Source organism: Brassica napus, chromosome A7 (assembly GCF_020379485.1).
Source record: "Brassica napus cultivar Da-Ae chromosome A7, Da-Ae, whole genome shotgun sequence".
NCBI lineage: Eukaryota > Viridiplantae > Streptophyta > Magnoliopsida > Brassicales > Brassicaceae > Brassica > Brassica napus.
The window spans coordinates 18,475,032-18,498,726 of NC_063440.1; the positions used below are offsets into that span (position 1 = coordinate 18,475,032).

At 33.0% G+C, this 23,695-nt stretch overlaps 5 protein-coding genes across 9 annotated transcripts; 3 read left to right on the forward strand and 2 right to left on the reverse strand.

The window, feature by feature from the left end:
• The first annotated feature begins 1,614 nt into the window (after positions 1-1,614).
• On the forward strand, positions 1,615-4,488 carry LOC125576224. The gene is made up of 7 exons (XM_048735676.1): positions 1,615-2,066; positions 2,607-2,704; positions 2,806-3,009; positions 3,087-3,179; positions 3,266-3,367; positions 3,442-3,735; positions 3,817-4,488. The coding sequence occupies exons 1-7, from the start codon at positions 1,943-1,945 to the stop codon at positions 3,922-3,924; spliced, it is 1,023 nt and encodes a 340-aa protein (XP_048591633.1). The 5' UTR covers positions 1,615-1,942; the 3' UTR covers positions 3,925-4,488.
• A 2,073-nt stretch (positions 4,489-6,561) lies between these two features.
• Positions 6,562-9,130, forward strand: LOC106353266 (U-box domain-containing protein 36-like). The gene is made up of 7 exons (XM_013792983.3): positions 6,562-6,870; positions 6,956-7,059; positions 7,542-7,663; positions 7,754-7,858; positions 7,989-8,217; positions 8,296-8,619; positions 8,692-9,130. The coding sequence occupies exons 1-7, from the start codon at positions 6,633-6,635 to the stop codon at positions 8,950-8,952; spliced, it is 1,383 nt and encodes a 460-aa protein (XP_013648437.2). The 5' UTR covers positions 6,562-6,632; the 3' UTR covers positions 8,953-9,130.
• A 1,098-nt stretch (positions 9,131-10,228) lies between these two features.
• LOC106353267 (SKP1-like protein 21) lies at positions 10,229-13,101 on the reverse strand. Of its 5 annotated transcripts, none has more exons than XM_022688933.2 (10): positions 12,902-13,099; positions 12,486-12,556; positions 12,047-12,280; positions 11,768-11,959; positions 11,575-11,685; positions 11,417-11,486; positions 11,085-11,152; positions 10,829-11,010; positions 10,637-10,752; positions 10,229-10,552 (listed from the first exon to the last, which is right to left on the reverse strand). In XM_022688933.2, the coding sequence occupies exons 2-10, from the start codon at positions 12,519-12,521 to the stop codon at positions 10,545-10,547; spliced, it is 1,017 nt and encodes a 338-aa protein (XP_022544654.2). In that variant the 5' UTR covers positions 12,522-12,556; positions 12,902-13,099; the 3' UTR covers positions 10,229-10,544. The 5 variants fall into 5 exon arrangements, with proteins under 5 accessions (XP_022544654.2, XP_022544653.2, XP_048591632.1 ...); XM_022688932.2 differs by having other exon boundaries at positions 10,229-10,558; positions 12,902-13,094; XM_048735675.1 differs by having other exon boundaries at positions 10,229-10,558; positions 12,486-12,564; positions 12,902-13,094.
• A 2,654-nt stretch (positions 13,102-15,755) lies between these two features.
• LOC106356868 (brassinosteroid-responsive RING protein 1) lies at positions 15,756-18,974 on the reverse strand. Its single transcript, XM_048735677.1, has 2 exons — positions 18,237-18,974; positions 15,756-15,803 (listed from the first exon to the last, which is right to left on the reverse strand). The coding sequence occupies exon 1, from the start codon at positions 18,957-18,959 to the stop codon at positions 18,357-18,359; it is 603 nt and encodes a 200-aa protein (XP_048591634.1). The 5' UTR covers positions 18,960-18,974; the 3' UTR covers positions 15,756-15,803; positions 18,237-18,356.
• A 3,076-nt stretch (positions 18,975-22,050) lies between these two features.
• LOC106353269 (photosystem I chlorophyll a/b-binding protein 2, chloroplastic-like) lies at positions 22,051-23,588 on the forward strand. Its single transcript, XM_013792989.3, has 4 exons — positions 22,051-22,337; positions 22,538-22,725; positions 22,828-23,342; positions 23,430-23,588. Exons 1-4 carry the CDS (start codon positions 22,288-22,290, stop codon positions 23,445-23,447), a joined length of 771 nt encoding a protein of 256 aa, XP_013648443.1. The 5' UTR covers positions 22,051-22,287; the 3' UTR covers positions 23,448-23,588.
• The last annotated feature ends 107 nt before the right edge of the window (positions 23,589-23,695 follow it).

Sequence of the window (23,695 nt, forward strand, 5' to 3'; positions counted from 1 at the left end):
TCGGATTGGACGCGTTGATGATCAACCTCCAGTTGAGATTAGTATAAGAACAAATTCAGAACTTCCACATATTTTTCCAAACCATGGAAGATTTGTTGGAGCAGGTCAAGTTTATTCTCTTAATCATGTAGAGAGGCAGCAAGCACATCGACATATATTAGTCAACTGTCAACTTCTTGATCACTTAAGAGAGTAAGGTTCTATAATTATTTTAGTTATTTTTTCTTGACGTCCTAATGTACATGTTTTTTAACTGTTTGTATAGGAAATACAAAAATGAATTGTTGACAAAACAATCTCATCAGGGCAGGAGGAATCGTGCTATCGACATTGACCGAGAAGTTCATATTAATTTTTCAGAATGGATCAGACAGAAAGTACAGACTAATGAGATAGATGGGATAACTGACGATTTACGATGCTTGGCTATGGGTCCGTCTGAGAAAGTTTTAAAGTACACAGCTTACAATGTCAATGGTTTCAAATTTCGGGCAACAGAAAGAGAAGCTAACCTGAAAACACAAAATAGTGGTGTGTATGTGGCTGCTGAGACTATGAGCTATGCTAGTTCTCGTGATTCAAACCCAAGAACAGGAACTGTTAATTACTATGGACATCTGATTGAAGTTATGGAGCTAAATTACTATGAAGTTTTCAAAGTTGTATTATTTAAGTGTAACTGGATGGACACTCGTACAGAACGAGGTTATAAGCAGGATGCGTATGGTCATCATATGGTAAACTTTTCACGTTTTTTACCCACTGAAGAAAAAGGGGATGAACCATATATATTAGCGTCTCAGGCAAAAATGGTTTATTATGTGAAAGATCCTTCTGAAGTAGAGTAGAATATTGCTGTTCATGTTCAACCTCGAGATGTGTATGACATGGGTGATTCAAATGATGCATAGCCGTTGGAAGATGGTTTCGAACCTAGCATCTCTGTTTCTTCTTGAGGAGATATTTAATTATTTATTTGGTTATTGGTTTTTAGAACGTTAAAGACTATTTTGATGATGAATTATTTTTACAAGTTGTTTTTTATGCTTTTGTCTCTCTTCTTTTTCTCCTGGTTTTCGTATAGTCTTTTTAACATTATTCTCTTCCGTTGGTTTTGTTTTCCTTGTTTGTTTGTGACTTATTAATTAGGTGCAGAATATGATGGAAGTAATAGTGCCTAAATATTTATGTTGCATAGCATTCGATGGTCACTTCAATAGACACATGGTGGGCTTCGTTGTCAAATAATTCCATGAGCTTTCTATCTCTGATCTTCTTAAACATTCTACATATCAAGTCACTGAAAAGTTATAACATAAAATATAAAATTTCTTTGTCAAACAGAAAATATATAGCTGTTGTCGGTGACAAAGGCTCTTGGGCATCCAGGTGTCCTACTCTAGCTTGAGCTGTATGTCCATGTTAAATGCATATTCAAGTGTGTGTGTTTTCTATGTGTGCGCATGATATATAACATGAACGCATCCAGGTGTCAAGCACGCCAAGTGAGCAGTCCTCATATACGGTTAAGGGAATCTATATGCTGCCCCAGTATAATTTTGTGATCCTAACTAACTTAATTTTTATGCTTACGGATCAGCACACAAATGATAAGAAAACTCTAAAAATATATTTATTTGGTGAAAATTAAAATCCCGCTATCTTTTCATCTCAAGCGGGAATTGAAATAATTATATTTTTATATAAACTGGCCACCTCTAATAAAATTGTTCTAATTAGGGTTCCTAAATACTAAATCCACGTTCTCTAGGGAAAACTTCCCGCAACCTATCTCTGCGAGTTAACATCGGTGAATTTCATTGGATAAAGGTGATGTATCTCTCTAATTCTATTTTTTTGGTATTGTATTGTATTCTTCACTTTAAATAATGAGAAGAAGATCGTTGATTCATAGATTTGTTGATTTCAATTATTTTAGATCATGGATTACATGGACTCAGAAACACAAGAACCAGATGATTTACCATATCTGGAAACAGAGTACGACATGCCTCCTCCACTTGCTGCCGAATGCAAAAGTTTCAAATGGAAAATAGAAGTTATAGGTAATATAACTAAAAACTATTTCTTTCATTTACTTGAAATTTATTTTCTTAAAACTGTTTATTTTCTTAAAACTGTTATGTTATTTAGTCATCAAATATTTTTAATGTGTAGAGAAAGTTAAATTGAAATTCAGAGAACATATTATTAAACGTAGTCACTACGGCACCGTCATTTCTGTGGGCAAGGAAGATTCAGTTATAGTCAATTTATTTGCTATACCGTATTAACTTAGTTTATCAGGAGAGCTAATGTTTATTCTCCACAATGTCTTGTCTAGATAATCAGCTTTTTTTGTTGCAATGCTAGAATTATTTATATATGCTCCGTTCATAAAAAAAATAGATACTTCATGCTAATTTAGCCTATTATATAACACATATTTTGTTTTTATTAACAAGATACTGCTGGGAAAATCGAAGGCAAAATGATAACATCTAAAGAAGTTTGGAAAATTCAAAATAGCAAAGTGATTGTTCATTTTGACGAAGTTAGTGGCCAGCCAATCGGAGAGTCGGGAGGTCTACTAGGGTCATGGTTAGGTCAACTAAGCAATGATGTGAATTTGCTACCCATTAACTACAGTGACTGGAGAATGGTTAATCCTCACATAAAAAATAAAGTCTGGGAAGTAATACAGGTAATACATAACATTTAATCTCTTTATAAATTTTTAACTTTGAGATGTAAGATAATATATTCGTATGATGAACATGGTTTGTTTTTTTTTTATTATTTCAGTCCAAATTCTGGTTTGATGATCCAGCGACAAGAAAAGTGTTTGTGATGAGTGCATTAGGTAGCAGATGCAAAGATGTCAAACTACATCTTTGGAAAGAATACAAGCGAGACAGTCTAAGTGAGACATTGCTCAATCGACCAGAAAATGTTCCTGAAAATCAATGGGGTCATTTCGTTCACATGAGATTCACTGAAAAGTGGAAGGTACAGTTTTATTTGTTAGATATTTATACATAGTTCTATATCAAATACAAGCAATATTTTTGTATGTGAGATTACAGAAAATGCAAGAGAGGAATACAGAAAGCCAAAAGAAAAATATCATGCCTCATGTATGTGGAAGAAAAAGTTTTTCAAGGAAAAGAAATGATATTGTAAGTAATGTAAAGTTAGTTTATTATATATTGATATAAACTACTTTACTATACTAATATTATATATATTTATGCATGTTACAAAGACAATCAAGACTGGAAAACGACCATGTCGAGCAGAGTTTTTTATCGAGACTCGTACAAAACCTAATGGAAGCTTTGTATGTGAAGAAGCAAAAACACGGGCGGTTAGTTTCAGTCAATATTATCATAGGTTTGTATGTTAATTCTACTTGATATTTATTCTTCATTTGTGGTTTAGGAAAAACTTACGACGTTGTTGGGCCAAAAGTCACATGTGACAAACAATGCTATTGCTAGTTTGGATGATGAATATGCACAAGTTTTTGGTCCAGAGCGTCCAGGACGAGTACGGTGTGTTGGTCGTGGACCTACACCTTCAAAATTAGTGAACCATTCACCTGTTACGAGACAAGAGATAGAGAATTCAGAAATGGTTATTGACCTGAAGTCACAAGTGAAAGAATTATCAGATCAAGTCAAGGGAATGACTACATTCATCCAACAAGTAATTGGTACTTCAACTGGTGAACAGGTAATAATATATTTTATAAGTTAATTGTATTTTTATACTTTTGATATATGTAAACTAATATATGCTGAACTAATTATTTAGGCAAGAGTATGGGCTTCAAGTTTTGCTGTAGCTTTTGCTAACATACCAAACCCAGCTTTTGCCAACGTACCATCTCCACCAAATCCAAATCAGGTAAATTATAATTAATTTTAGTTTTATAATAAATAATTATTCAAAATATTAACTGATTTGTTGTATAATTCTATTTCAGGAACGGAGTGATGATGCTGTTAGAGACTAAGACTCAGACGTTGGAAGCAATGGCAGTGATCTTCATCAACATTAGTTTAATAATAGTTTCAGTAACTTTCAGTTTATTTTATTTTTATGAATTTGCATGATGGATTAGTTGATTTGATTTCTAATACTTTATTTATTATCTAAATCAGGTTTTATTCATTTAATTAATTTTCCTGCATTTTTATATATATTTTAAATCATAAAAATGTAAATAAAAATAATATTTGTATCATTTATATATAAGTGAAATATATTATAATCATTTATGAAAACTGATATAGATTTAGCATCAATTATATACAAATGATGATAGAAATTTAAATCACTAAATTGTAAATGATACAATTATAAAAATCACTTCTTAAAACTGATATAAATTTAACATCAATACGTAAAATGATAATAATACTTTAAATCACTTGCTTTAAATGATATAATTATTAAAATCACTTTTAAAAAAATGATTCAAGGTTAACATCAATTGTTTAAAATGATATATTATTTAAAATCGCTTGTTATAAATGATACAATTACTAATATCATTTCTAAGAATTGATGTTACAGTTACATCAGTTTATAATAAATGATTTAACAATTCAAATCAGTTTTTCTAATTGACACTAATACTAAAATCATTTCGCATAACTGATCTTAAAGTTAACATCATTTTCTTACAAATGATACATTTTAAAATCATTTAAAATAATTGATGTAAATATATAATTTTATTACATCAGTTTTGATTAAAATGAAGTAAATTATTTGCATCACCACTTTCAGAGTCATTTATTTAACTGATGTAAAAGTTTTTTACATCATTTATAACTAATGCAAATATATAAAATAAATGATGTAAACTAGTCTTTTTTTTGTAGTGCCACAATTTTAAAAAGTCCAAGGAAACAATTATTTAATTTCATTTGAAAAGGATAACTTCAGTTATTACACTCTACTACACATAAATTGTTCAAGCAAAGTCATCATAAGTGAGATCACTATTTCAAAGTTTTATAAGTTTACTTTTTTGTAAACAAAGTTAAATAAGTTGCATGACCAGTTTACAAGAACATGATTTCAATTATTTACACTCTTTTTTCTCCAAAAAAAAAAATTATTTACACTCTGTTTGCTAAATGAATGAAAAACTAAACTACTTACTAGGACACCTCTAAAACATTGATTGGTAGAGCATTAGCATTAGCATTAGCAGTATGCTATAGAAGCAGTATGCTGCAGGAGCTGTATGCTTTTGTTAAACATGTTATTTAAAATTATCATAAAAATTAGTATATAATATATTTATTTTTAATGAATATATTTCTAATGTATATATATAAATAAATATATTAACATATAAAATTTAAAAGATATATAATTAATTTATTTTATTTAATAATTTAAAAATTATGCTTATATCGAAAAAATTATTTTAAAATAAAATTTATATTTTTAAAAATAACTTTTCTCATTTAAAATAAATTAAATTATATAAATTAAAATATATAAATTAAATTATATTTTAAATGTGAAATACTGTTTTAAAAAATATTTTATTGTAAATTAATTTTAGAAATCAAAATTTTATTTTCTGGATATAAAAATAATTCTATGATATTATTAAATAAAATAAATGAATTAATATATATATTTTTTTCTTAATTTTATAAATTATAAACGCAAATACTCTTCTAAAAGTTTCGAGAGCATTGGCTAGAGAACATTTGGAGAACATTAGCATTTAGTAAATGCTTTTCTTAATAATTTTCTAATAATAATTGATTGGATAATATAGAGCATAATGCTAATGCTAATGCTAATGTTGGTCTATAGTTACTTTCATTAAAATATATTTTGAGTTTTAATCCAATGATTTCCGTTAAAAAGAATATTCTAAGACCATGATTATCACTGCACGGTTTCATAGGTCCAATTTTTAGTTTTTCTATTTATTTTTGTTTTTGTCTGATTTAAAAAAAAAATTAAAAATCGTACCAATCGCAGGCCACCACGTGTCAATGGGTTCGCGAACAGTGCAAAAATTGCACCAAAGTCGATCCTTATTTAACCTCTTCTATCACCGGTTTTAACCCAAAAAGTGGGACCCTCAGCTTAAAAACCCCACTTATATCCTCCGATAATCCTGCTCTAACACATTCTAGGATTATTACAATTTAAAGGTTGATTGTCAGGGGCATAAACGTAAAACATAAAATTGGCGCTGAAGTAAGCATGCATACGTAACGCTGGACGACAAGAGACCTGAAGAATGTTCCGAGACTTTTTTGTGCTAGTTTGAAATTTCTATCTCACTTTCCTATGTTCCTAAATTCTCTTGACAAAGACCGAACATACTTTCAGATTATTAATTTGGTCCGTTCTTTGAAAGTCAGTTTCTTATCTACTCATAGATTTCTCTAAGTAATAATGTGATTACGCTTCTATGATAACTTGACAAGTCTATAATTAACACGGATTAGTGATCAGATAACGTGTTTTGCTTCTCCCTATATATATATTTGGAAGTTGAATAGTTTGGCTTATAAAATGCTCTAGATCAAATCTTTACCACTCATTTCTGCAGGATTACTCAGATTTTTATGTGGACGTGAGTGGTGATGAAGTTAAAGATTCAAGAAAATGTGAAAATGGCTGGATCAACAAGAGATGGTGGCAGCGATGACGGTGAATCGATGAAGATTAGCAACAGAAAGGTGGTGATGGATGAGAAGATCTATGTAGCAGTGACAAAGAGAGATCTGGAGAGCAAGTCTAGTCTCGTTTGGGCGATACAGAACACTGGAGGCAGAGAGTTTTGCATCGTCTATGTTCATCAACCGGTCCATATCTCAATCCGTAAGTATATATATATTCGTTTTTTGGGGAGAGTTTGTAGATATTTTTGGTTAAAATAATTGAATCTTGTTTTCTTGATTTCAAGCGGGAGCAAGGTTCGACGAGCACAAACTGCGGCGTTACAGAAAGAAGAAGAAGAGAGCACTTAATAATCTGGACAAGTACCTTCATATTTGCAGGCAAATGCAGGTATCATTTATATCTTAGGCGGAAGCGGTCGAGAAGATCCCAATTCTAAAAGGAAAAAAAGAAAAGTTTTTTAAATAGATGTATAAATGAGGGTCTAAACTTTTTAAAATTTGAATTATATTTCTAAGTTTATGGTCTGTATTTTTTAAAAAATAAACATATATATATATATATATATATGAAACTATTAACTTTTTAAAGTATATCATTACTTGTTTAAACAATGTTTAGAAATATTTTGAGACAATACTAATGGTATCCATATGTCTTAATTGTTACAAGAGATGTTTTGGTTTCTTGAATCTCAAGTTTAATTGTGAAATGATTAGGTTTATGATATGTTCTTGATTGTTACAAGAGATGTTCTGGTTTCTTGAATCTCATGTTTAATTGTGAAATAATAAGGTTTATCCATGTGTTCTTGATTGTTACAAGAGATGTTTGAATTTCTTGAATCTCAAGTTAAATTGTGAATTGATTAGGTCAGTGCAGAGACGATATATATTGAAATGGATTCCATAGAGGAAGGTATACTCCAATTGATATCTCAGCATGGAATTAAGAAACTTGTCATGGGAGCAGCAGCTGATAGACACTATTCAATGTAAGTGGTTTTACTAGCATTAGAGTCAAAAAAATTTGCTATCTTAAGTATGGATTTATTGATCAAGTAAAGAATTTAAAACTTTTCCAGGAAAATGAGAGACTTGCAGTCCAAGAAAGCTATTTACATTCGCAGAGAAGCACCAGATACTTGCCATATATGGTTTCCCTGCAATGGATACCTAATTTTTACAAGGTTTTGGCCAACTATGAGTCAAACTTTCATCTTCTTTAGAGCTGATTACAAAAGTAGTAGTCATTGTTTAGGTTTGGTCTTTGAGTCTTGCTTGTGACTTACGCTAAACAAGTGTGTGATGTTGATGTAGAGAAGCTAGAAGAAGAGAAATCTTGTATCTAGAAGGTACATCGTCAAGTTATTTGAGCCAATCCAAGATTACTAAAGGAACTGAAAGGGTTCCAAGTTCGAGTATGGCTAAAGATGATGTTGGGAACCAAGTAGCTCTCATAGAAGCTGAGAGAGCAAAAAGGGAAACACTCTTTGAGGCGTCTAAGCGTGAAGAAGCTGAAAAATCTGCAATTGATGCAATCAAAAGGGTATATACATATAAGTTTACTCTAACTTGTTTATAAAGCTTGGAAGTATTTAACATCTTCTAACTCTTGTATATGTAGGCTAAAGACTCGGAAAATAGGTATCTCAATGAGTTGAAGCGTAGGAAGGAAACAGAGAAGGCACTGAAAGAAGCTAAAGAACAACTTGAAAAGATGAGATCAGAATCCGAGTCACGAATTGCTGAATCAAGTATGGTGATCAGAGAGCTCCAAGGCGATCATTGCGTATTAATGGAAGTGTTGAGAAGACTTGGAGATGAACGTGAAGAGTTGAAGATAAAGCTTCGCAAAGTATCAAAGCTGAAGAGTAAACGAGAGGGAGAGGAAGTGTCTCCCTCTAGGGACCCTGAACTGCCTCAATACTTCTTATGTCCCATTACACAGGTAAAGAAACATTGGAAGATCAATGAAAACTATATAAGAGAATCATTACAAAAGTTCATCTTATGTTTGCAGGATGTGATGGAGGATCCACAGGTAGCAGCAGACGGTTTTACATATGAAGGAGAGGCCATACGTTGTTGGCTTGATAGTGGACACGAGACTTCTCCAATGACAAACAAAAGGCTTATTCACACAAGCTTGGTTCCAAATCTTTCTCTTCGATCTGCAATCCAAGAATGGCTTCAAGATTCAAGCTCCTGGACCATTGAACCAGTTCCTCCCTTTGTAAAAGACTTGATCAAAAAGAGCTTGAGGTCCTTAGAGGCTAATTAAGGAAGCTCACTCACTGTTCTCTGAAGACGAGTTCGAGTCTTGGTGCAATTCTCCTGGGGACGTTTTTCTTTATTTTTAATTGGTTTGTGTTTTGACGTTTTGTAGTAGAACACTCATTGTTCTATCACTAGCCGTGTTTGGTATGAGTCAGCCATTTGTAAACTGTAATATGATATTGCCATTGTAAGTCATGATGGGATATGAAGTTTGTGCCTGCAGAAAGGGGTATGTCATATACACAGATGAGATATGAAATTTGTGACATTTTTAAGGAGAATTGCTTCAAAGGTCTACCGTGAAGGGAATTGTGCAGATGATTTCTGACAACAGAGCCAAGAAGTTCATAATGGGAGCAGCTGCATACAAACACTATTCACCGTATTGTCTTCTTAGGCTTCAGCCTTTTGTGTTGCTGCTTCTTCACCTGTTTCTTTTTTACCCCTCTCGAATTTGACATTAGTGGTGATCAATTTACAGGAAGATGGAGAAACTGAGGTCGAGAAAAGCCATCTTAGTCTCCCAATACGCCTCTGCGGCTTGTCACATTCACTTTATCTGCAAAGGACATCCCATCCATACAAGGTTCAAGCCAGAATCCTCTTTTCCGTAGCTATATAAAGTAGTTGATGCTCTGTTACTGTTACATGTGTGCAACCAGTGTAGGGAAGCTTAGAATGGATGAAGTCAGAGCTCTCTCAACTCTATTATATGCGCATACAGCGGCTTGTGTCCTCTCAAAGTAAGCTCCAATTCAGATATGCAGAGTTGAAGTTCAAATGGGAAAAGCAAGGTGAAAGAGAGAACATCGCCAACCAGTTCTTCTCGATCTGCTGGTACATTGTCATACTTTGGAGGATCGGAGGCTTCATCAAGTATAATATAAGATAAATCAAACCACTCATCTCCTCCCTCTGTACCTGTAAGCCCTGAGATCCTGAACAAGAGAGAAGAACCCTTGCCCCTTTTGATAAATTCTTCCTCTTTAATTAACATTTCACCTGACTCGTGAGTTGCCTTTTACGGTCACTCCACAAAACTCTGGCACTTGCCATCCAAAAACCATAAGCAGTATGAGTGACCCCAGCATTACCTGAAAAGCTACAGAAGAAGAAGAAGAAGAAGGCAGAGAACATAAAGCTGCAAAATCTTGATCACATCTGTAAATACATAGAATGTAATATTTATAAAACCCATTCATGTGAGGCGAAGCTGTGTGAGAGAGGTTCATGATGATAAAGACAGTGGAATCATCTTCATTTTCTTTAGTTTATGAGAATACAGAAAGGTAACCAATAAATAATTAAAAAGTTGGTATACAAAGGTTGATCAAAAGAGAAGCAAAACTGCATCCTAAACTCTCGGATCAACGAAAGATAACAGTTTATGAGAACAAAAAAAAAACAAAAGCAATATATTACAGGAGGGGACACCCATGAAGAACACCACTCTCTCTCTAATTGCTTACAATCTAAATGTGTGGGGATCACCAAAACTGTTCCAGCCATTGGGCTATAGAGTTATCAGCTTCATTTGTGTCCTGCAGCTGGTCCTTCAATGTTCAAAACCGAAGGCAAACTGAACTATCTCTCCCATCAGTCATCTATAGCTATATCCAAGACTCGATATTCAGTTCAACATCACCACCTTAAAGATTAACCCTGACAAAAAGGCTTGTCATGTGTACCTGTTAATCGCCTTGTAGCCCCATTGCCGTTTATGGAAAAGTGCACAGGCTGCCTTTCTTGTCCTGAAGATAGAACCCAACTTGAGTTCAATCTCCGAGCAAAATCCTCTACTTCCCTGTAATTAAAATGATGTTCACCCATTTATTATCTTAAGGGGCTGTGAAGTGTTTTAACTTACAAGTGAAACTTACCTATCAAGCATTTCCTTCAAAACTGGATCCATTCCATCATCTACATAACCATCTTCAGAGTCAGTCTTCAGTGAAAATATATCCTCTTCCATACTGGGTAAATTAGATACTCCTCCTAAGCTCGAGGCTGTCTCATCAACAATTTGGACACCTTGTTGCTTGGAATGCAAATTATGTGAAACCTAAGCACAAGGAACACACTCAGATTTATTGATTTCAACCAACCAAGAGCAATCAGAGAGAAATTAGTTTAAACCTTATTTTTATGCTCCTTCCTTTTCTTGTTCTTCTTTTTGCTCTTGGAAGTCTTTACCACCTTGTGATCTGCGAAAGATAAGCCCAATATATCATCAAGGATTCGTGCAGTAAATAACCCATCAACTCGGCTATAAATGCATTAGCAAGAAGTATATTAACATGGAAAATGATCGATAAATAGCCCAAGAAAAATAGCATAGTGTAATGTAAGCATCAAAGTAGGCTCAATAAATGAAATAATATGTGGTGCCATGTCAACTATGGAATTGAGCAACTCGAAGCAGAAAAGGAACATGGCATACTGGAGAGATATGAAGACACAAAAGGTACCTTTGCCATTAATAAACGATAAAAGGTCATCCACAGAACGCTCGTCGACTCGTTCTTCAACCTCTTTACCCTGGGTCATGGACATACCAAAAAAGCATAAAGCTACTGCAAAAGTCCAATCTTACAAACCAAGTTTCTAGAGTAAAGTGATGACAAACCTTAAGTTTTTCTCTTTCTTTCAACTCCTTTCTTTTCTTCGCATACAATCTATTCAAGAGTCGGATACGTGGATCATCCATCAAGTTCTTCAGAGGCTCTAGTTTCTCCTCCTGATAAATTATACCAAAAATATTAAAAATGCAGATGGGAACGCAACATCCTTAAAAAGAGATGATATTGAAGACTACATACCTCAGTAAGGTCATCTGGTAAATGAAATATTTCACGTATCTCCTCAGGGGTTTTCCCCTCTATAATCCGTGCAAGTGCACGACTAGAAAGATCAACCAAAGGCTTCAACTGCAAACTATCAGCGGCTGAGGCTAACTCACAGAGCCGCTTCGTATCCATCCGGATGAATTTTTCATCATGAACTTTACGCTCCTAAATAGTAATTAAAAAAAAAACTCTAATGAATAAATGGCAATATGATTATCAATGTCACCATTTGTTCCCAATTAAAAGACAAACCTTATTAGAACGTCCAGGTACTTGATGAAATCTGCAGTAATCGAGAATCAAGCTTAACATGGCTGGATTAACTCGCTGAGGAAGAGATATTGCACAGTTCTTAGACGATCCAGCACCCAGACCCTTCTGTAGCACTTCGTGACATATCATGGGGCAGTACATTGCAATCTCTTGCTCCACTTGTTGGATTGATCCATCAGTCGTTTCAAGCCATATATACGATTTCATCATCATCTGTGTTGATACCACAGATAAAGTAACTGAGTCTTGGTTCAAAGGTAAAGTAAATCAACTACTCATTCAACTCTGTTCTCTATCCAAAAACTAATATTACCAATAAATACTAGATGAGAGCCATGAGATAACTTAGCATAACTCCTTGTTGCCATCACTTTCAAGATGGTAAGACAATTAAAGTCCAACACTTTAAAAAGCTAACCTCAGGTTTAATGATGGCCATATCAGCTTCTGACATTGATTTGAAGAGCCCTACTAAGCTTCTGCAACTCTCTGCAACACTTAGAAAAAAAAGTGAGCATTGATCTCAATCAGTTTCCAACACCAAAGTGGAAAAAGAGGCTAAAACACAATCAATATGTCTATTTTAGCAGCTTTTCATTTCTTAAGAGAGATTCAATTCAATCGAATCCGCAAAACCCTAAGCCCCAAACACAATCTGAAAGCGAAATCGAATACTAATGGATTCGAAATGAAGGAGAGACGAGTGCCCAGCTCAATTGATACAATGGAGAGACGAAAAGAGCAAGACGCGTAGAGAGAGAGAGAGAGAGAGAGATACGAACGATGGAGAATCGAAATGAATCAATAGATACGAGGGTACAAGCGTTGTCGTACCTTACAAGCGGAGGAGGTAATGAGTGGTGGTGGCGGCGGAGGAGGAGAGGATTGAATCTGTCGGAGGAGGGTGACGGCGGCGGTGGAAGAGAGGGAAGAGACAGGAAGGAGCGGATAAGAGAGAGAAAGAAGGGTTAATATTTTTGGGATTTTATTTCTATTAAAGTTTGTTTTTTTTTCAGTTTTAGTTTAGTAATAAGAGAAAATGAATATTAGGGGGAAATGAGTACATATGTTCCAAAATAAAGATACATGTTTAACATGAATGAAATTATTTGAAGGAATGACTGTGGAATGAAAATAAATTCAACCTAATTAGGTAATATTATTATATAAATATCTGAAATGTGTATAGTACTAATATATTATCACAAAAATTAGTCAAACAATGCTAAATTTAAGCATACCAATGTTTTTACTCAATAAGTTTGGGAAAAAGTATGATCATGTATATATATGATTGTTAAAAAATCAGAACATGTTGCTATATTTTGTTGTATAAAAGGTTATAAACAAAAAACATCAAGTGTTAAATTCGTACATTTTTGTTAGTACAAATCTGAAAGTTTAGTTACTTCAAAAAAATTAATTCAAATATATATATAGTAGAATAATATATATATATATATATTATATATATATATCTAGTTTTTTCAACGTAACTAACTAAACCTATCTATTTTCTCTACAAATAAAAATCTTTTAATAGTATATATTTTTTATTAAGTTTTTTTTTTCATCTCTTCCATTTACTATGATTTTGTTTCTGAATATTTTTAACTTCATTCACCTTTTCCCACATCCTATTGAATCAATGGAGAAAATTATTCAGCTTGTGGATTTTTCATGAATAACTTATTCCATATAAAATTATTCCCACAAAAAAAAAATGCAGCAGAAGAAAAAGCCAGGTCCACCATAAAAAGAATAGGCTCTTTGTGTGGAATTTTTTGTGAGCTTTAGCCCTTATATCTGGCCCATTTGTTGGCGCAAACTAACAAAAACAAGTCTGTTAGATCAATGGAAAAAATACAATAAGTATTAGCCCGAATATATCTAACCCATTACCATCTGAACTGAGAATGATGCATACAATTAATGTGCAGGTGCATGATGATGAATAGGCATGGCACTCGGATACTCGTTTCGGTTCTTTCGGGTATCAGATTTTCAGGTTTTGGAATCAAGCCATATTCGGGTATTACAAAATTTTGGGTCGGGTTCGAGTCGTGTCTTTCCGAATTCGGGTGAATTCGATTCTGTTGTATAAAAACTTGAAAATAACCAAAATATCTAAAATATGTTCGGATATTTGTAGTTAAAGTAACTATATTACCCGATTTAGTTTGGGTAATTTGTATCCAAACTTTCCAAATGTACCAAAAAATAACTAAAAATATTCATTAGATACAGTTTTGTTTGAGTATTTCTATCAAGCTATCTTATTTCATCTGAAAATATACAAAAGTATTGAAAATTAACTAAGTTATTTAATTTAAATTTAAATTAATAAAATAATTATAAGTATAATTATAACTAACATTTTTAGATATATATTTTATTTTTGGATATTTTCGGATACTTATTCAGTTCTCGATTCGGATCGGATTTGGTACTGGTTTTTTGGATATAGCAATTTAGGATTTATTCGGTTATTTACTCCGAGTCCTAACAAGTTCGGAATCCTGATTTTTGGGTCGGTTTCATGTTTCTTGGGATCCGGATATTTTGTCCAGTCCTATTAATGAAACATTCAACTGTTCTTACCCTAAAGATACACTGAACTATACACCACGTCTCCAACGCAAGTCTCTTGATGTTTTAATGGTGTGCAAGGATAAGCTTGAGTGTATGAGCTTGTTCTCGTGTAGCCTTAAAAATGAGAAAATTAATACTAATAAATTCAAGAACATGAGCTCCTGCTTGCAAACAATAACTATAACCCATAACTTTATATCTAGCCAAGTCCAGTTGGTGATGGAATTCAGGTGCTAGCAATATTGCGGTTTAATATGACTTCAAGGTGGAGGCGTGTGGAGCCAACGACTAATCTCCGGGTTCTAACTGTTACAGCCATGTTCATACTAGAGTCTAGAGTTAGTGTCAAACATATTATAATTAATATTCTTAATCTTAGGCCTATACATTTTAAGATGTTTTAATGGATTTTCATATGTATGGCTACGAGTCACGACCATCTAAGCATAACTCAAATTGCTTTGTTGTTACTGATTGTCATAGGTTTATAAGAAAGTACATATACAGATAGATAAATGCATTTAAGTTAATGTTCGGGTTTCGAGATTTTTGTGGTTTTGATTTTTTTTAATCAAAATAAAACTTGTTTAGTTAGTCATTACGTTTGAAATTGACTGATTGACCAGGCATGTTACGAAACTTACTCATTACCACCATGATCCATTGAATTTAAATAATTCTGGTTAAATCTAAAAATAAAAGGTGAGACTATTTTTTAAAAAAATATTAACGATAATTTACACGCTAAAAGTTACATATGTGATCAATCGTCAGTGGCCAGAGACAACTACTGACAAGATCTTAACTACTCCCGGTTAAAAGTTATTAATGTATTGATAAATCTCAGAATTAATTGAAACAGTATAAGTTACTATAAATAGTAATTTAAGGTTATAAATTTCAGTCTGCAAATAAACAACTTTATTGGGTTAAAAACAAAGTGTGGAGAAGAAATATAGAATTCAGATTAGTTTCATTCACATCTATTTATTTCTCTTTTTAATTTGGATTTAGGCTTTCATCATTTTTTTTTCAGTAAGTGTGGCTCAAATCATCTCCATCCGAGATTTATTTACAAAGTAAAAATATACTCTCGTTTTTTATTTAAATTTGGTTATGTTTATTGCTCATCTCTCATTCATATCTATACTATACTAAAAGGGGGATATAAGCTCCTCTTAGGGTGTCCACGTAAGCACAAAAAATCGTCCAATCAGAGAGTTCGAACTTGCCACGTCATCTCATTTATTTTTTCGTAAAAAATGAAAAAATAATACAAAGGAAGGGATCGAACCCGGGTTAGTACGACATAAATATAGAGCATATACCACTAAGCCATTGAACCTTCTTGGACACATATACAAGAATCACTAAATATGTAATCACAAACTCTTATGTAAATTTACAATAATATGGATTCAACTTTCAATACTTTGTTTTGTAAAAAAAAAAAAGTAAGTGACTAAGCTAATATATTCTTTGAAAGTGTGAGAACATTGAGAAATATGAAAACGCATAGATTTTTGTTTTCGTGACAAAGTTAAGAATTTTGTAAAAGTAAGTTTAACATATAAATTTTCGTAACAAATATGAAAAAAGCATAGATTTTTGTACAATTTTGACAAAACAACTCAAAACATAGTTCTCTAATGTCTTAATAAAATATTTTTAAGGGTGCAATAATTAAATATATCAATTCAATACATTTTGTAATTTATAGACAAAACAATAACACAACAAATTTTGAAACATTTTTTAACCTATCGATTTCTTTTCATGAGAATCCAACTAAACAAGATAAAAAGCAATTATATTTATTTAGTTACCATTTTATTCAATTTTGATTAATTTCAAATTGTAATAATATATCTTTTTGAAGTTACAAAAAAATAACGTTATTTCTTTATTACACTAGCATTATATATGGATTCCATGTACACAAATAAATATAATATAACAACATAAGCTTGCTTTCCCCGATTCATATGAAAACTTTTAAGTTATCCACCAAAGCAAATTAATTAAATAAATTAAATTGTTAGAATACAACATATTAATATATAATTTTATTTTAAATTATTTAAAAAGTGTATTTTTATTAAAAACAAAATAATAAATAAGTAAAACCGATTTGATGGTAATTTTTATGACATATATATATTATGTGAAAGAAATATAAGCTTAATATGGAAAAAAAATCTTAAATACAAAAAACTCTATAAATTAACAAAAAAACTAATAAAAATTAAATTATGATATCAACTGAAAGCTTCTTAGACAATATTAATAAAATATTTAAGCGATAATTAGACAAATTTTATTTTTTTTTACCAGCCAAAAGTTTATTATTAATTAGCATCAGTTATTTCAAGATGTTTAAGAAAGATGGACTTAAATGATATATGAACTATGAATAGTAGTACTTTGTAAAGCTGACTTAGATAACACATCTGCACATCATTTTCAGTCATTTTTTATGCCTAAATTCAATTTCTTCACAGCAGTTATTCCACAAAGAGATCGTATGAGATATTGTTTTGATTTTCAGATTTGTTTCTTGACTGTTAAGAAGATTGATAGCTGTAAAAATGTCTCCTCCGAATATTATATGTCTATAACCGAATCCCCAACATGAGACAACTTTGTTTAAAAAGTAAATAATTTCATTTTTCTTATATTATATAATAAATATATATTATTTACTGATAATAAAAATATATTTATTCATCTATCACAAATATCTATACAAATATGTGAATCAAGTACAACAATCAAACAACATAGTGATTTCCACAAAGAAAATTTAAAAAATATATTTATGTTAGGTAGTCTTATTTTACATTCTTTAAATAATGTCATACAATATTATACATTATTTTTTTAGAATTGAGAAATACATATATATCAGTTAGACAAATTAAGCGATAATTAGACAAATTTGATTTTTTTTTCCAGCAAAAAGTTTATTATTAATTAGCATTAGTTATTTCAAGATGTTTAAGAAAGGATGGACAAAAAAATAGGATGGACATAAATGATATATGAACTATGAATAGTATTTTGTAAATCTGACTTAGATAACACATCTGCTCATCCATTTTCAGTCATTTTTGATGCATAAATTCAATTTCTTCAGAGCAGTTATTCCACAAAGAGATCGTATGAGATATTGTTTTGATATTCAGATTTATTTCTTGACTGTTAAGAAGATTGATAACTGTAAAAATGTCTCTTTCGAATATGATATGTCTATAACCGAGTCCCCAACATGAGATAAGTTTGTTTTAAAAGTAAATAATTTTATTTTTCTTATATTATATAATAAATATATATTATAACTGATAATAAAAATATAGTTATTCATCTATCACAAATAACTATGCAAATATGTGAATCAAGTACAACAATCAAACAACATAATGATTTCCACAAAGAAAATTAAAAAAATATATTTATGTTATGTAGTATTATTTTATATTCTTTAAATAATGTAATACAATATTATACATTATTTTTTTTAGAATTGAGAAATACATATAATATCTTATCCGCGCGTAGCGCGGTTAAAAAATCTAGTACACATAAAAGTGGCAAATCTAATGTTAGCAAGGGTGAAAAAGCACACTTAAAAGTACAGTGGCGAAAAGTAAAAAAAAAAAAAAGACACAAGGAGGGAGGGAGACAAAAGTAGCTTTCTCTAAAGTTCCGACAAGGGACTGTACTCGATGTGGAAGTCATGAACACCAGAAGCAGCCCATAACCGTTGATTAAACTCTTGTTGCATCTCATCTGGAACAAACGGTGTTCTACAAAGAGGACACGTCTTCTGATCATGATCCATCCAACGGTCGAGACAGCTCCGGTGGAATATATGCCTGCAGTTTCTCAGCCATCGGATCTCTTCCTCTCCTTCGAACTCGTAGAGACAAACGGCGCAGTTTCCTGGTAGATCATCTTCGCCGGAGCTCGTCACGTCTTCGAATTTGATGACCGGTAAGATCTCGCGGATTAGTAGGGCGGAGAAAGGTGAGCGGAGTTCGGGTATTCGGGTCGGGTAAGATGGGTAGTCGGGCCAGGTTTGATCCGTTTCGAGGAAGCCGGAGAGACCCAAGAAGCGGAAGAGATGGAAGACGACGGTTCTGATGAAACTGAGTATCGAAAGCGTTTGTATGAAGAGCTTAGGGAGAAACACCTCTGTGTAGCCTACGGGAAAGCCCATTGGAGCTAGAGAGAGAGAGAGAGTGTGTGAGCTCTGATTGCTCTTTTTCGTTTTTGAAATAAAAGACAGAGAGAGATTCATTATATAGAGCTGGTGAGTAGAGGAGGAAGAAGAAGAGATTGAAACGACGTCGTGGCATTTGATAAAGTTAACTGACTGTGACGTTTGTTACTGTGAACTTTCCCGATGGGAAGAGAAGAGAAAGTAGAAATGGGAAAAGCAACAAAGGGAACTAGGATTGGTCTGTGAGACGTGCATCTGTCACCAACACTGTTGCATTTTTTATTCGCTACGTGCGTCTCTAGTGTATTTCCTTTGTTTCGGAAAATAAATTTCCGCAAGTTGAACGACGATCGGCACAGGTGGTACGTCCGGTTGATAGGAGATATTGATGTGGACTAGGAATTCGCCATTTTATTTCCTTGATTATATTAAAACTCGAAATCAAATTTTTGTATTAACCTGGAGCATATGAATTGAAGCCAACCTAATCATCTAGAGGACTAGTATGGTTTCTGATTTTCAAATAAAATTAGAAATATATTTTTATTTTAATCTAATCAAATAATAGCAAATTAGTTTTTTTTTACAGGATTTGAACCTGATAGATTAACGTCTTGTTCCAAATTTTTCTTACCATCAGACTACTATTTCATTTCAGACATTGTAGTAATTGTTGTATATACTACTAGGAATATTCTCTATTACTAATAGATGTTTTTATTTGTTTGGCTTGATTCGTCGTATATTTCTATTTAACACGTGAAAGTTAATCTAGGCATTGCACTATAATTAAAAACCTATGATCGGATACGTTCTCGATAGAGCACTACTAATTTTATTTGAATGCTAGAATGGTAAACCTTGATCAAGATATCCAGCTAATCTAGTGAAGATAAATCGAACGGTTAGGCTTCGGTACGTGAATCACACGACAAAAGAGCTCTATCTGATGCGTAGTCTCTATTAGCATTCACTGAATATTTTGCTTTTTACTTTTGGTGTTCCTTCAAATTTTTTTCTACTTCATAACAAAGCATTAAATATAGAAATCCACACACAAATGTTTTCGTTATCACATCTGCTAGTCTTATAGTTAACTATTAGGTGCTGATGAACACATTTAGTTTGTTTGTGGAAATGCGCTCTGAAAGTCACTGAAATGTACTTTCATATAGATAATCAAAATGTGGTTAAATGTATATTTTGGAAAATCATGATATTATATCTAAGAGATATTTCTAAACTTTCAATGAAATCTATTGATTCTAAAAAGAGGCAATAAGTCTAGTGAAACATGACAAAAGAAAAAGTTAAAAATGAAGAAGTAAAGAGAAACTAGAGAAGGCCAACAATGTGTGGGTCATGGAGCCTTTAAGCATAAAAAATAGAGATGATTAAGATTAATAAAGACGAAGAAGAAGAATTAATCTTATCTATACCATACCCCTTAATTTCAAAACGATATGTATAAAACTATGTAAAGAAAGAAAATTTAAGTGTTTAACTGAGTGGTGGGCCGAAGAAATATAGAAGACAAGTCGTCGGTGGCAATGATCTTTCCACCAACCGGCAATGGTTCATATGGCTCTACTATATGACCGGAGAAATGTCGTTTCTGCTGGAAATGATACGAAACTATAGCCATATTTTATTTTTATGATATCTAAAATCGTATTTTATAAACCAAGTGATTGTATAAGAACTATTGGTAATTTGTATATTGATACTTTGCTATATTCATGAATCACGAAGTTGTGTGTCTTAATGTCCTCTTTGAAACAGTGAGTTTCAAACTAAACTTCTTTGATCTTAACTAGTCACTAAAAAGTGTTTCATAAAAAAAAAAACTAGTCACTGAACATACATATTGTAATGTTATATTATACGACAAGAAAACATGGAATTTGTCAATTACAATCGGTTCAATTAATCAAAGAAAAAAGCTTTAAACGATAAGGGAAACGAGTGTCGATGTATAGTGTTATAATGAGGCCGAGACAGTCACATGGCCCCATTGCTTCCATGCCTTTCATCTCATCTCCAATCTCTCCCACACTTCTCTTTGTCCTGTCACTGTTTAGTTTTTGGTTACTCGCCACCATCTCTTTCTCTGGTCCCATCATGAATGATACGAATACACTTGAGTAACTCTTTCTTGTTCCTTTAAAAAACTTATTTATACGATAATCCCAACATCATCATGATCCAATATATTGATCTTCGATTTAAAATGATGTTTTGGTGGAATCTGAAGTTCAATCATTACTTTATTTGTATTAGAAAATACAGTTAGATGATGAGTCACACGCCAATAATTCCTTTTTCATCACACAATATTATTATTTTTATTTGAAAGTACGATCAAATCTTTAGTGTTGGAATCTATGTGTGTAAGTCTCTTCTCAGTTAGCGTTTTCCATTTGGTTTTATTAAAACGGAATATGTATGCCCAGGCCAGAATAACATTGCATTGCATGTGTCGCGTTGGAAATCAAAAAATAAAACATAGCGTTTGTTCGCTAATCAGTAATAAATGACAAGTGTTTTTTTTTTTTTTTGCATGTGTGTTTCAGTGTATTGTTTCCTACTAAATAGGTATAGTTTTTTTTTTGACGACTATACCCGTATAATGAAATCAAATTCAAGTTGATAAAAACCATATAATAAAATCAAGTTCAAGTTGATAAGAAGGTTGTTCTGAAAACCACATCTCTTTGATCGAGTCTGACCTACACGAAAAGAATACGATTTGGTTTCTAACCACATTTACAAGGGAGTCGGTATGAATATTTTCGTTCCTCGAATATTGATAATACTGAAATTAAGTAAGGGTGGTTGGAAAAAGATCGGTAGTATGGATCAATATAATAAAGATTTCGTCGATTACAAGTTAGCAAACAAAAAGATTTAGTCAATAACACAAGGATATTAAGTGTAGTCATTGATGTCTTGTCTTTCTCGCAAACGTCACATGGTACCACTTCATGTATTTTTGTCCTTGGACGTACCACTACATCTTTAACTTCATTAGAAAAATGCATTTAACTTGTCGATGGTACATGTACTAAAAATGTAACAATCATAGCTTGTTTCTTGACGGCCCATATCTTTCTCTGAAAACATGGAAAACAAATATTTAACTTAGGCTTTTCTATTCTTTTTCTGGCCCAATCCTTTGAGACACTAGTTGATAGTTTTATTTTGTGCAGCTATTGTGAAATAGAGAATCTAAAATATGGCGGACGAAGGTGCCACGTTCCACTAGTTGGCCAATGAGAAAACATAGTGCGTTATCCATAGAGATAAGCAGAATCTAGTTCTGTCATATACATCACTCCATCGTTTCTTCTATTTTTCCTAACACTACCACTTTGAGTCTTGAAGAAGGTCAACAACTTCGAGAATAATGGCTTCTCTTTGTGCTTCTTCTGCCATAGCCGCTATTTCTTCTCCAGGGTAAGCCCGTCTTTTTCTCTCCTCTCTGATCAGTTAACATCAAATATTTGGTATATAGGTAAGAAGGCTAGAATAGTGATCCATTTATGTAATGTAATGATTTATATTAGTCACGTCGTTTTTTACTATCTGAATGTGTCTGTGTGAAATGCTAAAAGGTATGGTCAAAACTTTATATTAATTGTATGATATATGTGCAGTTTCTTGGGAGGGAAGAAACTGAGGCTGAACAAGAAGTTGAATGTTCCAGCTGTTTCTAGGTCCGGTACGTCGGTGCGCGCTGTGGCAGCGGATCCAGATAGACCAATTTGGTTCCCTGGAAGCACACCTCCAGAGTGGCTTGACGGTAGCCTCCCTGGTGACTTTGGGTTTGATCCTCTTGGTCTTTGTGAGTGTTATTTATTTCTCCCATATTATATGCTTTTAACCTATTTTACAGAATGGTTTATATTATTTTAACAATTGTCTAACTAACCCGTACACATGTCAGCATCTGACCCGGATAGTCTAAAGTGGAACGCACAAGCAGAGCTAGTCCACTGCCGGTGGGCAATGCTCGGCGCCGCCGGGATTTTTATCCCGGAGTTTCTAACCAAGATAGGAATCCTCAACACGCCGTCGTGGTACACAGCGGGAGAGCAAGAGTATTTCACCGACAAAACCACACTCTTCGTCGTTGAGCTCATCTTAATAGGATGGGCAGAGGGACGTAGATGGGCTGATATCATTAAGCCAGGTAGCGTCAACACTGACCCAATCTTCCCAAACAACAAACTGACGGGGACAGACGTTGGATACCCGGGTGGGTTATGGTTTGACCCGTTGGGTTGGGGATCTGGTAGCCCGGCTAAAATCAAGGAGTTGAGGACTAAGGAGATAAAAAATGGAAGGTTGGCTATGTTGGCAGTGATGGGTGCTTGGTTCCAACACATATACACTGGGACTGGTCCTATTGATAACCTTTTTGCACATCTTGCTGATCCTGGCCACGCCACTATCTTCGCTGTAAGTGTGATCCAAATCAATCTTTAGTTTTGCATGCTCCGGATCATTTGTTTTGACTAGCTATTTTTTGTGTGTTTTTCTTTACAGGCTTTCACACCCAAGTGAGACGTCAAAAATGTCAAAAAAAAGATGGGCTTGTGTGATCATGTTTGTACAAATATTGTTTTTGAACTTAAAACTATTATGTACTTATATAAACTGTGGTCGAATGCAAATTAGAGTAACACTGCTCTTTTCTTGACTAAATGCGCATATCTTTCTTTTACATTGTCATTCCGGGTCAATGAGAGTGAATATCATCATTTTTTTTGCTCTTTTACTAAACGTATACGTATTCTCTCGTATACATTTAG